The following is a 16,031-nucleotide window of genomic DNA, read 5'->3' as shown; positions in this document are numbered from 1 at the left end:
GCATCGGCCACAACATAAAAAAGCATATTGAGGAGAGCAGAGAACATGAGAGAAGGACCCTGGGCCTTGGATGATTGAGTTACCATGTTAGGCCTGGTACACAGAATGATAAATGAAAGAATAAACTTTTGTCTTGTTTTTATCACTATTACTTTAGGTTTCTCCGTAACAGCCAAACCCATAGGCTAATCATAAAATATGGTTCATTTTTATTCAATGTTTAAGGGTTTATGAGACCAATAGTAAAACCCTTTGAACATCCCCATAAAAAGTTTTAATGACATAAGAAACAATCTTATAGTTCTTTATAAATTCTCAAAAATTTTACATGAAACAGCTTAATTCCACCAAACTTGACTATTTTAGCAGGATTCTAAGACTACACAGATCTGGAATTAATTTATGGATCACCTAGTCAACTGTAGAAATGTGGGAAAACAGTTTGAGTTTAAATAGTTTTGATGCCCTATGGGAGACTACAATTTTAGGGCTGGATAGGGCATGAAATGCTCCTTTGTAATGCTCTTTCCACTACACAACACTCTTTTCCACTTATTCTGAAACAGTTATTTATATATAAACAATTGAAAATAATTTCTCTAAGTGATAAGCATCATTTTTAAGTTTTAAATTTAAAAGTTGATATCAAATATAGTTGATATCAGTTCCTATTAAGAGATTTTTATTTAATTTGCTATAGCTCAACACATGGCCTAAAAAATAGAATGTATCCTGGTTATAGGCATAATTATAACCCACAGTAGTATTAGAGACTTTATTGCCTGGGAGAAGTCAAAAGGAGGACAAATTCAATAGGTTCACTTATATTAATTAATATATACTATTATAATATATATTTTTTGATTCAGATAAAGAGTCTGAGAACAAACAATAATTATAGTATACTTATTTAATTTTTTCACTGATACACCCCAAGCTCTTAGAAGAATACCTAAATTATAGGAGGCCTTCAAAAAAATTGGATAAAAAATAAGTGTATATAAATATTTTTTCTGATAACAAAAATCAAATACAATAAAATTTAAAACTTATGTGTAAATTTTGTTTTATAATTTTATAAATGCTTCTACCATATCTAAGTAATGAAAATGTGTCCCTAATCTGTCCAAGTGCATCCCTAATCTGTCCTGAACTGTTCAATATTATAAGTAACTCATTTGTGCTAAAATAATCATGTTCTGAAGTCATTTGAACATGTACTTTAGAGATATTTACTTTAAAAGGCATATTAAGCACATAATGTGCTTCAAAGATTGAACAGGCAGGCTAGTTGTTGCTCAGCTTCCAGAGTGTCATTCGCACTATAGAAGAAGTAAATGGCTTCTCCTGATGTATGCAGTTAAGGCCAGAGTAGACATGCCTAGCGACCATGGTGACAGGAGCCAGGATACAGAGATGAATGGGATCCAATCTCTGTCAACAATGCTAATGGAGTACAGAAAATTTAAGTCAGTGCAGTGGACTGAGGTCTGAACAGGGTACAGTGTGAGTTAAAAACAGAAAAACATATGGCATTTCTTCTTAGGAAGATACCAACAATAAGTTGTTAAAGATAACATACGCACTAAAATTCATCATTACCTTGATGTGTCTAATTGGCATTTTTCTTCTGCTATGGAGCATTTTCTGAAATACTAAACCTGCTAAGTCAACTTGTTCTATAAAACCAATCATTCCAGTATAATAAAGGTCACCTTGGAATTTAATGTAAAATGTTAATACTCACATCCAGATCATCCTTTGCATTGTAGTAGACAACTTCATTACTCTATAAAAAATATAAAAAAAGAATGCTTTATTAATTTGAGTAAAAACAAAAATATACAGGATGAAACACTAAATATATTTGATTTATATTTTAATTATTAAACCCCTCATAATATTCCTTTCACAATATATTCCACAAAGATCCATAGAGATTAGCCAATATTTTCTAAGAACATATTAAAACACTATATCAGTGAGATTGGAAAAGCACATTTTGCATTGAGGGAAAATATCTCAGTGTAAGTCTGAGAACAATTTGTCAAGAAAAAATAAAAATTTCATAATGCAGATAAATTACACACACAACACACGCGCACCCACCCACCCACCCACACACACACACACACACACACACACAGCCTAAACCATAAATGATAAGATAATTCAAGAAAAATGTAATACAAATTGCTTAATAGTTTGCTAAAACTATGACTTTAAAAAAAATACATATTTATCTAACACACTAATATTCTCCATTTCTACCAAAGTGGTGAATAAGTGTGTTGGCTCTTCAAGAATAAATTTTGTCTTATAATTTTGGATATTTCTTTGAGTCTTAGACGCTAGAAACATGCAATTTAAAAATAATCCATTTCTATTTCCTTTCCTCTCCTGAAGTGATTGAAAATGCAGTCCATTCTGTTTGTCTTCAGTAGTAACATGAGTACTATGTAAAAAATGCTTTTTTCTGTACCTCTTCATTAATTATAAATATGGATACTATAAAATTTCATTAGAAGAAACAATGTACAAAAAATATTTTAGGAAATTCCTTTGAAAAAAATAGACTAATGTTTCTTAAGATATGCACCTCCCCCAAAAAAATTCTAGCTTTTCAAATCATAATAAATGTTACATAGGCAAAAGTATTCTATGGTCATGGCGTCAGAATAAAGATAAAATTGTCTCTTTTCAGCAGGACCTCACAGATCCTCAATGTATGCATGTATATTATAAATGTCCAAGAGGAAAGTAGATGTTGTTTTGTTTCCCAGATTTATTTGCCATAGAACCTGCCTCCTTTTGATGTAAGAAACATACCATAAAATATAGGTGTCTCTGTAGACCAAATGACCAAACCAAACCCTCTATAGACAAATACATAAAATCTTGATTCATAACACAGAATGAAACCAGGAGTTCAAATGTATTGCATACAGAGTCAATAACACTTTTTAACTTACCATTAAATGATTTTTAAAATAATTAAGCAGCTAGAGATTTTTACCACGCATGTAAGTTCTAATTCCTGAAGCATTTCTTACAGCATTAGTTTTGAAGCAAGGTTAAAATACAAAACCAGAACTCATCATAACCATCTGAATTTACCTGAGACCCAAATCTAATTACTAGCTTATTGATCCCTCATGCAACCCTGTAATTTATACTTAGGAAACAATTTTCAATTTAAAATGTGGAGTCCATCAAAAGTTAAAGCACTGAATAGGTTTATCTTCATTTTAGACTTTATTTCTTCCAACTGCTTGCTTATATTTCAAAATTGAACTGTGTTGAAACTGTATTAAATTTCATGCAGTTCAGTATCATCATTTTCAACATTCATTATATACCCATCTGTACATACTGCTCTGCCAAGGGAGACACAATATAAGTAAACATACCTACCCTTTTCTTTTCAGTGAAATAATGGATACAGATCAATTATCTAAAGCCACTCGTGTCTAGGACTACACTTGGTACATGGTACTTGAGTTAAAGGACTAAATTATTAGTAAGCTTTTTTCTTATGTGTCACACATTGTCACATATAACAAATAAAGATAATTTATTTCTTAAACTTGAGATTTAGAATATCAACTACAGTCCCAGAAGAGAGTTAAGAATGATAAAGAAATGCTAGTTTTAACTCAAACTAAGTATTTTGATTGTATTTAGATAAACTGTGCTGGAAATTAAAATAAAAACTAACATATAGAAAACTGGGTTTGAGAATTTCCAAATGCCTTTCCCTCTTTTACTGTACTATATATTATACAAAACCCTATTACCTCTTCTTTTAGAACCTCTGTATTGCTTCTAAAACTGTTATTGAAAAATGTATATTGCCAAGTTTATTTAAATTTTATACATTTGTAGAAGTCTTTCTGGACTTTAAAATACATGTAATTCAAAAGCTGACTTTTTTTATTTTAAATGTGAACTATGAAAAATACATTAATCACAAAATAATACTGCATGTCAAATATTCATACCCCTTCTAAAATGGGTAATTTGTATTTATACTTTTATTTTATTTTATTTATTTACTTTTTTATTGATTTCAGAGAGGAAGGGAGAGAGAGAGAAACATCAATGATGAGAGAGAATCACTGATCAGCTGCCTCCTGCACGTCCCCTACTGGGGATTGAGCCCGCAACCCAGGCATGTGCCCTTGACTGGAATGGAACCAGGGACCTTTTAATCCATAGGCCAACCCTATGTCCGCTGAACTAAACCAGCTAGGGCACATTTCTATTTTTAAAAAGCTCTCTTTCTTTATACAAGGTCAATTTCTTACATGGTCAAAATATAAATGCGAAGGAAAACAATAGTGTCACTTCCACTGCCTTACAACAAAATTTCTTCTCCAATAAATGTGACATTGCTTTTGGCCTAGAAACATTTTTTATAAACACACTTTCCTTTCCGAAACCTCAAAACTTGCATGGATAGCATGCACATTTCATTAGTCCTTTATTTTACCTAACAGAAAAGCTCTACTGATCAATTTTAGCAAGGATAAATCCATGTAACAATTTGGAGAAACTATAATCGTGCATTTAATTTGTCATCCCATTCCATCTACATGGCAGTTTGACAATAAAATGCAAACATTCACAGGGCACTGAATTTATATAAATTTTTGCTACATAACAATAGTTTTCCAGTCTCAGTTCATCATACTTTCTTATGGAAAATTGCAGTGATTTATTTTAGTGTGGCTTATTGTATCAGAATTATTTGGATCAGAAAAATATTTAAATGTAAGCTTGAGAAAAAAACATGATTTGGTGAAACTGTAAAGTTATAAATCAATTTCATTTATAACTATCTCTTTTGCTATATAAAAATACATATTAGCTCTGTACATAAGGATATACATTAAGATCTGTTGGTGGTAATGTAGATTGGTGCAGCCACTGTGGAAAACAATATTGAGTTACTGCAAAAAACTAAAAATGGAACTGCCTTATGACCCAGCAATTCTACCTCTGGGTATATATCCGGAGAAACCCAAACACTAGTTCAAAAGACTATATGCTCCCCTATGCTCATTGCAGCATTATTTACAATAGTCAAGATTTGTAGGCAGCCTAAGTGTCCATTAGTAGATAAGTAGATAAAAAAAACTGTGGTACATATATATATATAAAGGAATGTTACAGCCGTGAAAAAGAATGAAATCTTACCATTTGCAACAATGTGGATGAACCTGGAGGCTATTATGCTAAGTGAAATAAGTCAGTCCAAAAAAGACAAATATCATATAATTTCACTTATATATTGAATTTAAAGAAGAAATAAATAGACCAAAAGAAACCCACACATACAGAGAACAGACTGCCAAAGGACAGGTTTTGGTTGGTAAAGGGATTAAGAAGTACAAATTGGTAGTTATAAAATAGTCACGAGGATGTAAAGTATAGCATAAATAATGAATATGGTAAATAATATTGTTATAATTACATATGGTGTCAGGCGGCTGCTGGAAATATCAGGGGAACACTTTGGTAAAGTATATGATTGTCTAACCACTGAGCGTACACCTGAAACTAATACAAAGTAATACTGAATGTAAACTGTAATTGAAAAATCAAAAAAGAAAAAGAAAATACAAAACAATCAACATTGGGAAATACATAAATGTAAGGTCAATGTGTTAGTACAATTAATATTACAAATAATATGTCAAAATCTAAATAACAAGCATTTTTAAAAACTAAATTGCTTACAATGAAACAAGACATAGATATAGTTCCATTTATATTTGTTTAGACAATTTTCAATACAAGTATTTTATATTACTTGTTAACATGAAAAAGAATGTGAAGCTTTGTTAAACTAAATAAGTATAAAATCAAATGACTCAAATCATGGAAGCACCAAAATATATCCAGAACCAATCTTAACCAGGTTGGGATAAAAGACAACTTTCAGGAATATTGGACAATTCACACTGAATCAGCACTGCTTCTATGTTCCCATGTTTTTATAGGGATGGATTTTAGTTAAAATAAATTCTGTGTGTCTGGCTGGTGTGTCTCAGTCATTGAGTGTCGACCTATGAACCAGGATATCAGGGCACGCGCCTGGGTTGCAGGCTCGATCCCCAGTAGGGGGTGTGCAGGAGGCAACCGATCAATGATTCTTCCTCATCACTGATGTTTCTCTCTCTCCCTCTCCTTTCCTATCTGAGATAAATAAAAATATTTTTAAATGAATTCTGTGCTAAAACAAAATTAGGAAACAGTGTAAAGACTAGCTGTATCTCCTGAGGGGGTATAATTAAAGAAGAGGCAAAAGAATGAACTGCATTCCTTCTCCCTTTACCCTATGGAGACTTTGGGATCTTATGACCAACAGAGGGAGACAGTCCCCACTTATTCTACAATTTTGGCGACTTCCCTCTGTGCTTGGTATAGGAAACAAAGATGAAGACTCCTGTCCAACCATAAGGAGCAAGTTCCTGCTTCCCAACTCACATGGGGCAAGAACTTGAGGTAGCTGAGCCAATCCCTCTAACCTACTAAAACTGAAGGATAACTCTTATTTGTCCTTGGAGGACATGACCACATAAATCAACTGTCCTAGGTTTCAAAATAGGTGAAAATTAAGAATTTCAGGTAGTTGTAACAATCTCCCCATTTTGCTCAGTTCAAGCATGTGTATTTGCAAATTGTGCATGTGTGTGTTTCTTAATCATTTATCTATCCTATTACTCAAAATTCCCTCAGTCCCTTCTCCAGAAAGTACATAGTTATATCAGTGTCTTTTAATATTTCAACTAATTAGCACATCAACTAATTAGTACAGGCACATACTATAAAATTGAGTTATCTTGTTTATCATACTTCTGGCTAAATGTTTTTATGCAAATATTAAACATTACCTTGGAAGTTATTTCTAACTCAAACACAGAAGTTTTCAGTGGATTTCAGTGTATTCCATGCCTTACAATAGGATAAAGCCAGCAATGGCCTCAGAGGAGATTTGCAGATGAGTTAAGCCTTTGGAGAGCTATTTGTCATAATTTAAGCGCCACCAGATGACAAGAACAAATTGTTTCATTTCTGATTTTAACCAAGTAGCTTAGTTATTTATTATCTCCTTCAAACAAATTTACCCAAATTGTCTATGCTAATATAATACTGCTGCTTACTGAAATTTAAAACATCCCCAGCAAGTTGAGAGATAAATTGCTTCAGTTTCCCAGCGTCTACTGGGAGTCAAACATTAAATCTGGGCAAAATAGACCATTCCATCTTTAAAATGGCACTGTGAGTGACAGTCCCTTGCATGACACTTTCCTATAAAAGTTGGCCTCTGATGAATAGTTGATGTTAAAAATTCGAAGCATAAGTACAAAGCTTCTACATGGAAGTAAGATGCTGCCAGGAATATGATTTAAATATTGGAACGGAAAATTAGGATTTTATAGCCAACATCTGAAATATATGACACATTCAAAATTCAAATAGAGATTAACTCCCGGTCCAATTTATTAATTCTCCTTTCTTCGCAATACCCTTGGCTCTGCACAATGATCCACAACCTGGCAAATTTCGGGCAACTGTATTGTCTGCTAAAGATTTTGTTTAAATCTTATTATTATGGTCATTTTTATCACTCTTAAATTCCAAATATGAAGTCAGTCAGATAAACATTAGGGATTCTCTTATCTGTAAATGAGTTATGTTAATAATTCCTACCAACAAAGAGCCCCATAATTTATCTCAAATCACTTATAACTCAAATTTTGTGATGAATATATCTTTGTAGCAATTTGACCTGGTAACCATATACCACTGCTCTTGACTGTGCCCAAGTAACCATGGTACATGGTATGAGATAGCCAGCAGCTCTGTAGCCCTGTGTGAATAAAAGAACTCAAGAACTTGTGTGAGTGTGCTTGTGCGGGTGTGAGTGTGGTTGGGTGTGCATGCATGGGAGCAGGGATGGCATGGGAGAAGAATGTGAATGGAATGAACGTTTCCAAAGATAGCTAAAAGTAGATGAAGTAAATTGAAGACAATAGTCTTTGAGAAAAAAAAATTTTTTGTGCCATTACATTTGTGTGAGGTTTAGAATGTATGAGTATATAGTTTATAAAGATAAAAAGGAAAAGGAAAGACCGATACAAGTCAAACTAGAGATTAATGTTACCAGATTAATGGACTGAAGTCATGTGACAACCCTACATTCATATTATGTGCCAGGAGATAATAAATAACACAACTGATAAGTTTAGCACAGTGCCTGGCACACAATAGGTGACCTGTATATGTAATCAGCTATTATTTTATATGTTGAAAAAAAATCAGGATTATCCATAGAATTTATGTTAGTTTTATCTGATACTTATATGAATCCCAGTAAATTATTATAATTTTATTTCCTTAGGTCAGTTAGTATGCTGTGAGTCTATTTAATTCATTTAAAGTCATTTCTTCAAAGACTCCATGTAGCAGAGTGAAGAAATAAAATGATTAATTTCTGTTATTTCTAATTGGATGAATTAGATGAGGTGCATTTTTAAGGAAGTCTAATGCAAATAGGAGGTAAGTGATGGCTCAATATGCATCCTGTCCATTACACCTGTTGCTGTGCTCCAAACTTCTCCATGATTCTATGCACTCTTTCCAAACCCGCTTCTCACACATCAGTCCTCACTAAGTCCTGCCCAACCTTAATAAACCAAAAGTTTGCTTATCCATCCCAACACCCAAACTGTGGAATCCTGATGGAGAGAATTACACAGCAAGCCCTCATACAGAGTAAGTCAGCAGTTCTCACAGTGTAAAACCTAGGATAAGCAAACATGTGGATTTGCTTTGTTTGGTAAATTTTCTTCTTTTCGGAAATGCTACTATATCTGAAAAACTGTTTCTTCCAATCATGTGATTCCATTTGGCTGACAACACATCTCCTCTAATGACAGAAATTACAGGTGCCTGAATCTGTCCACTTACAGTATTTCATTTTCCTATAACTTTTCCAGGAATATTCCATTTTCCAGGAGTAGTTATGGTCCTGAAAGATGAGCTGCTTAAAAGCTTGAATGCTGATGTGCCAGAGATTCCCTCCATCTCCATGCTTCTTAGTTATAGAAACAGTAATTTATTATTTTTCTTAAGCTGGTTAGAATGTGGTCTCTAACTCCAACAACTGACAGCACTAATACAAATATCACACCCCACAATGCTCTTTTACATTCTAATTCCTGTTACTAACCATTAATAGTATTTGCTTGAACTTTAATTTTTGTTGGTGGCATGATGAGAACATAACTACAGAAAAACCCCAATATAACCAACTAATTTGCGTGAAGGGGTGTACATTGAAGCTGAAAGTCTGTTATATGATAAAGTAGGTTTTCTGAATGCATATGTTAAAAAAATTGACACATTAGTTAGTTCACCTGTTTTACTATGTGGACACATTTGTGTCATTAAAATTAAGTATGTATGAAAAGATTAATTACACAAAAAAATTTTCTGTATGTATTACTCTAATTTTAAATTTATACTGACTAGGTCTAGTAAATGTGTCCATTCACCAGTCACCTCCAGTAAACAAATGCATACGGCGAGGGCATGGCTTATTGCAAGTGGAACATGGGCCTGCATGAGTTAAAACTGCTACAGAAAGCCATGCCATCTCTCTCTCTCTCTCTGAGTGTGTGTGTGTGTGTGTGTGTGTGTGTGTGTGTGTGTTCAGGAGATGTGGGCAGGGGGCCCACAACATCTACTATAGACACATAGGGAGTGTTTTAGAGATATTTCCTGAGAGCATAGCTAAATCAATAAATGACTTTAAAGTGCTTAAGCAGTGACTAGTTAGCAGGTGACTTTTTTAGGCTTTGATTCCTCATCTGTAAAATGATGAGTTAGTTGACAAATACATTCTAGAATCTTTCCACCTAGATAGTTTTATGTTTCCACTGAGTAATTGTTTTGCTTTAGATCACAGAAGACCTAGTAGCTGTGTTCCTCTATTTTTCACAATAAGTCTGATTACTTCTCTTCACAAGTGAACACCCAACAGAAGTTAGACATCTTTCAATTCTGAAAGGCAAAGGGAAAGCTTTCTCTCTCTTTTTTTAGCTGAAATCTCTCTGACATATCTCTGTAGAAACATATAAAAGTGTAATAACTTCTACATCGTTATTTTTCTTTATATCTTAAAAGGTCAAGTCAAAGTACCCCTGAAAAATAATAACTGTATTTCTGAGGATGCCTGTGTTGAAATAAAAACCTCATATTAGATTAAATCAACCCCTTTATTCATACCAATCTGACAATCTCTCCATTATGGCATAAAATAATTGCTCTAGATCAACCACTTCTGTCTTTCATTAATATTAAGAAATGCCATGCATTTGTATTGTAACTAATTGAAATCAGTGTTTTTTACAGGTGATAGAGTACATTTTAAATTTGTTCCACTTCTCTGTAAAAATAATTTTACTAACAGTACAAAGAAAAAAAGGTTACTGCAGAAGAAAATAAATGAAATAAATTCTGAAAATTTAAAAAGCATGACATTCCATCTGAATAATATATAAATGCTTTGAAAACAAATAAAAATTCCTAATAGCCTGAACTTCATTAGCCTAGTTTTAGGAACTGTATTTAATTAAGTTGTATTTCAAAGAGCTTCTAAATTCAAATTGTTCATTGATTCAGATATAACTTGTCTTTAATTAAAACATGCATAATTGTTAAAGTGTTAATTATAGAAGCCACAATTCAAAAGTTCTCAAGGAATCCAAGACTCTCACCATAGTCCCAGTTCAGTTGTATACTGCATTTCATCTTTCACTAAATTGTTAAAAAGGAGGGACAGGGAAAGGGGACTCTGTGGACGATACTTCATTCCTCAGGCATGCTTTTGCAAATCATTTATTTTAATTTTCAGAAGGTATAATTATTTAGAAAAATGTATTTTTTTCTTGGGAGTATTAAATAGAACCTTTATATTTTTCAAAATATTATACACAAAGTTGTACCAAGCAGAGACAGCATGATGCAATACAAATGCACTAAATGACAAATTAAAAGACCTGAATTTTATCCCTTGGTGCAATTCTTAGCCTGTGTTAGCAAGCAAACAAATTCACCTATTCAAAGTTGTTTTGTCTTCTCACTTATCAACTGGAGAAAGAACTCCAACTTCAAAGGACTGCAGTTATAATTTAATGCTATAATTTATCTGAAAGAACTTTGTAAATTTTAAAGATATGTATATATATACATATATATACATAACAAATATTAATATTATTATATAGCATATAATTATTTTATAACTGTTTTACACAATTTTAATGAAGGCTACAGTTTAATATACAATTATTTAGTACCTTAGATACTTGTTTCAGTAATATAATTATACAATAAAATTGAATAAGAGAAGGTTGAAACACTGAATAAAAAGTAAAAAAGATATTTATTTTGGTTAATTGTAAATAATAAAATTTCAATAGTTTTAAGTAAGAAATTGAGGTAAAATATTAACTGAACAACTAAAGGACTTGCCTAAATGAAGTTATTTTAATCACAAGGGGTTACTTCAGTGGAGATAAAAAATATTGCAGTGAAGCTGAGATAATTAGAGCGTTGTCTACATTTTAAACTGTGCTTCCAGATGTGTTAACTGAACAAAGGAACACATCAGCATATTCATCTTTTGATCACACTGACTTCTTTCCTAGTGCATGAGAAACTCAGTATGAAAAATATTTTACATTTAACGAATCAAGAAATTTCAGTCAATATTCAGGTGAGAAGTCTGAAGAGAATATATTAGCAGCTAATTAACCTCTGCAAACACAATTTCCTCTCCACAAAATTAGAAGGCTGTGTTCTTTCCTCTGTTGTGGATTTTGGTTACTTTCATGGATTACTTGTTTAGTAAAAATATAGCAGCTCTACAAACACCCCAGAGAAACAAGTGAAATGAAAGCAGATTAAAAAAAAAACTACCACCCAAATTTTACACTCAAAAAGCAAAATTTTCAAATTATATCTAGAGTACAAGATAAACCTAAATGTGTTTAATCAAAGCTGATAAATACCACTATACATAATGTCCTTTTCTGTCAAGATCAAGTACATGTACAAAAATCACAGTTTTGGAATTGGCCTAGTTTTGTTTAAAAATTGCTTAGAGATTGCTCAAAGCAGAAATCAGGTCTTAATAAATTTAGAAAGTTTAGGAAAGCTTCAGCTAAGAAGTTTCATGTAAGAAGTTGAAAAAATATTGGTATTTATAGTATAGTGTTGCCAAATAAAATAGAGGACACCCAATTAAATTTTAATTTCAGATAATTTTTTTTTTAGTAAAAGGATGTTCCAAACTTATACAAATGATGTTTGTTTATCTGAAATTCAAATGTACTGGGCATCCTGTACTTTCATGTGCTAAATGTAGCAACCCAAATTTGTGAGATATTATTTTATAATTTAAAAATATTTTCTAGGATTTCCGACAAGTTTAAAATTATTGTTGCGGGAATTTTTTCTGAAGATGGAAGATGCATTAATTACTAGCTTTGAAATTAAATCTGGAACAATGATCTCAAATGACATCAAATTACAAACTGCTCAAGTCTTTTAAAAACCACCCAAAAGGCCAAAGTGCATTTGTTCTTCAAAGTTGAAATAAATCTTTAGTCAAATGCATTGTATGTGGAAATGGCATTTCCAATTTCACATAGATAACTACCTGGTCTTGCTCACTTAATTCTCATTTTGTATTCCACTAAGGAATCATCAAAACAGGTGCATTGATAATTCAGCAGCAGTATATTATTTTGGGATGCTTTGCTAAAACTCGTAATAAAGAAACATGGCTGTCTTCTCACAGGTCACCTATGTTGATTTCTATGACCTGACCATGCAGGTAGTTAACCACTTACATTCAAACTGTTGATTGATGCTGTGATTCCTCTAAACTGATACCTTAGGTCAAATAGAACAACGTTCCCAGATAGAGGCCATTCTTGATGTCAAAGGTACTGGAAAAGACTGACACTGGTAGAACCAGCAAACCAAATGCTTTAAGGAATAAGTAAGCCAAATTCTTCCTGTTGCAACCAGTTACTTTGTTGTTGATTCCATGATGAGGAAGTCTAGTTTCCCCAGGAATTCATGAAAAGGACTTTGAACTATCCTCCATAAAAATTCTGGGTCCTGCCGAAACCGGTTTGGCTTAGTGGACAGAGCGTCGGCCTGCGGACTCAAGGGTCCCAGGTTCGATTCCGGTCAAGGGCATATACCTTGGTTGCGGGCACATCCCCAGTAGGGGGTGTGCAGGAGGCAGCTGATCGATGTTTCTCTCTCATCGATGTTTCTAACTGTCTATCCCTTTCTCTTCCTCTCTGTAAAAAATCAATAAAATATATTAAAAAAAAAATTCTGGGTCCTTATAATTTCTAAAGTCAAACTAGTCATGTATAAACAAAATAAAGTAGGCTGGAGAACTATGTGATGAATTACACAGAATTAATACAATAAATACAGATTTGTTTCGTAGGTTTTGTTTCCTATAAGTTAGGTTAATCACTAAAGACTTAAACTCAAATTTTTATATGTTTCAGACAATTGCTCAATTGCAAGTTGCTTATTTTAACTTATTTTTTTCAATCCTTGTTTAAATAACTCTCAGATCTATAGTTGTATCTAAATCTGACAAATTATGTAAAAGGGTGTTCATAGATCGCTGGATCTCTATGTGTATAATATATATTTATTTGTGACAAACATCAGTTTTACAAATTCCAATTACTTAAAACTTTTAACCACAGCTTTCACCAATGTTTGTATGGTCATCCACTGATTTGTTACTGGATTGTGTGTAGGGATACCAAAATGTTGTATTTGAAAAGCTCTGATGGAGATTTTAAAGCTCCATATAAGCATCATTGTTTTAAGAAAATTATTCAATTCTTAGAGGAAACTACAAAATATGTATTAAAGAACTCAGTTAAAATAAATATTTCAAGTATAATAATTGTTTAAAAACCTTATCAGGAGAAAAAGGATATATGTTAAGAACCTGCAATTATGTGTTTAAGCATTGAAAATTCAGCCCTGAGCTTCCTGACAGACTGTGAGAGAAGGAAATCATGGTCGTAGCATTATTCTCCTTGTCTAATGAAAAGAATAAATAAGACTTTTGCTTTGAGACAGAAACTTCTTCCTATGACCAAAGCTTGAAGGACATGGTCTTCAAAATATTTTCTTAGCAAACACAAAAAGATTCTTCAAACAGTCTCTCTCTCTCTCTCTCTCTCTCTCTCTCTCTCTCTCTCTCTCTCTCTCTGTGCATATACAGTATAAACCTCCATAACTGATGAGTATATTTATACACACACAAAATAGACAACAGTCTAATACCATTCTTTAAGATTTCTTTATATTTTTAACACAAACTTTAAGTGAAATTCTTAAGAAATGTGTTTGTTTTGTAGTGTAAACAGAACAGAGAACCTAAGATTACCAGCACCAATTTTTCTTCCCAGTAGAGAAAAGAACGATACAGCATGTACATAAAACATATACACAGAGTGGCCAGATTATTATGATCTCTGAACGTATAATAATCTGGCCACTCAGTGTATGTATGTGTGTGTATATATATATATATATATATATATATATATATATATATATATGAGGCCCGGTGCATGAATTCGTGCATGGGTGGGGTCTGGCCAGCTGGGCCAGGGGGAGGGGACATGGGCGGTTGGCCGGCCTGCCTGCTGGTCGAACTCCTGGTCGAGGGGACAATTTGCATATTCTCGACCAATTTGCATATTAGCCTTTTATTATATAGGATATACACTGAGTGGCCAGATTATTATGAGTTCAGAGATCATAATAATCTGGCCACTCAGTGTATATGCTCACACAAATATTGAAAAGAATTGCACTGAACTTGATCTTTGTAGAGCCATCATTTGTAAAACAAGATATGAACAATAATAATGAGAATAATATCCATTTATTGATAATTTATTATGGAAACATACTACCTCATGAATTGCTCACCTCAAATATTAAGGAGATGTGTATTATTACAGTTTATAGGTGAGGAAACAAAGGTCCAGGAAGGTATGCCAATTTCTCAAAGTTACATAGGAAACAGCAAAATAGAATTTGAATCTAAGTCTATCTTACACTACAGCATACATAATTTCCTCCAGAGGAAATGAATACCCTATGTTTATTTAGTAACATTAAATTAATATACTACATATTTTTAAATAGTGAATATTTAATAAATATGATGATAAACACTAGAAGCATCCATAGTATGGAAACACTAAATCCCAAACCTCTCAACTTCTGAATCACAATGTTCCTTCCTGGTGAGGTTCTGAAATGCTATTTTTTGCAGTTAGCAAAAGGAAATCAAAGCAAGAAGTTTCTCCAGATTGGTCTGTATTTCACTAGAGGGCAGCCAAGATAGCTAAAAGTCAAGAAGCACACTCCAGTACATTAGCAAAATACTATTTGGATAAATATATTCAGCATGGTATGTTTGCTTAGATACTATCAATATTCATTAGGTATTTTATTTGACCCTCAAACAATTTTGGGGACATGAAATTTACTAAAAAAAAAAAAAAAAAGGTTTAAAACTACAAATTAATTTTTATATAATTAAATACATATTGGTAATATGTAAAATTTAGAATATTAAATCCACACCAAAATATAATTACAAATTAGTTAAAGGCATGATTTAAAAAAATAAATTTACATAAAATATGTTGGCACACTATGCAATCAACTGTCCCCACTTTTGCTTTAATTCAATAAACATTGTTTTTAAATTTAGGGAAAATCAGTGCAAATAACACCTATTTAATTACTTGTTTTGTTGACTTCTCTTTACTTTTGGATAGGGTATCCCAGCAGGTAGCCCTTTGTCATCAAATTGCATGACATAAAGAGAGCTGCAGGCCAGCAGACAACAGTTCAAGTTAAACTTCTGACACATGTCAGTCTTTTCC

General features: G+C 32.7%; 1 protein-coding gene across 4 annotated transcripts in view; it reads right to left on the bottom strand.

The window, feature by feature from the left end:
- CACNA2D1 (calcium voltage-gated channel auxiliary subunit alpha2delta 1) overlaps positions 1-16,031 on the bottom strand; it is a 379,039-nt gene that overhangs the window by 153,148 nt on the left and 209,860 nt on the right. For all 4 annotated transcript variants that reach the window (XM_079785391.1, XM_079785388.1, XM_079785389.1 and 1 more), the window contains exon 5: positions 1,748-1,789. In XM_079785391.1, coding sequence (XP_079641517.1) covers positions 1,748-1,789 — 42 coding nt within the window. The remainder of the gene's footprint in view (positions 1-1,747; positions 1,790-16,031) is intronic.

This window comes from Cnephaeus nilssonii (genome assembly GCF_951640355.1).
Source record: "Cnephaeus nilssonii genome assembly, chromosome: 12".
In the NCBI taxonomy this organism is placed as follows: domain Eukaryota; kingdom Metazoa; phylum Chordata; class Mammalia; order Chiroptera; family Vespertilionidae; genus Cnephaeus; species Cnephaeus nilssonii.
This window is presented reverse-complemented; position numbering and strand designations above follow the sequence as displayed.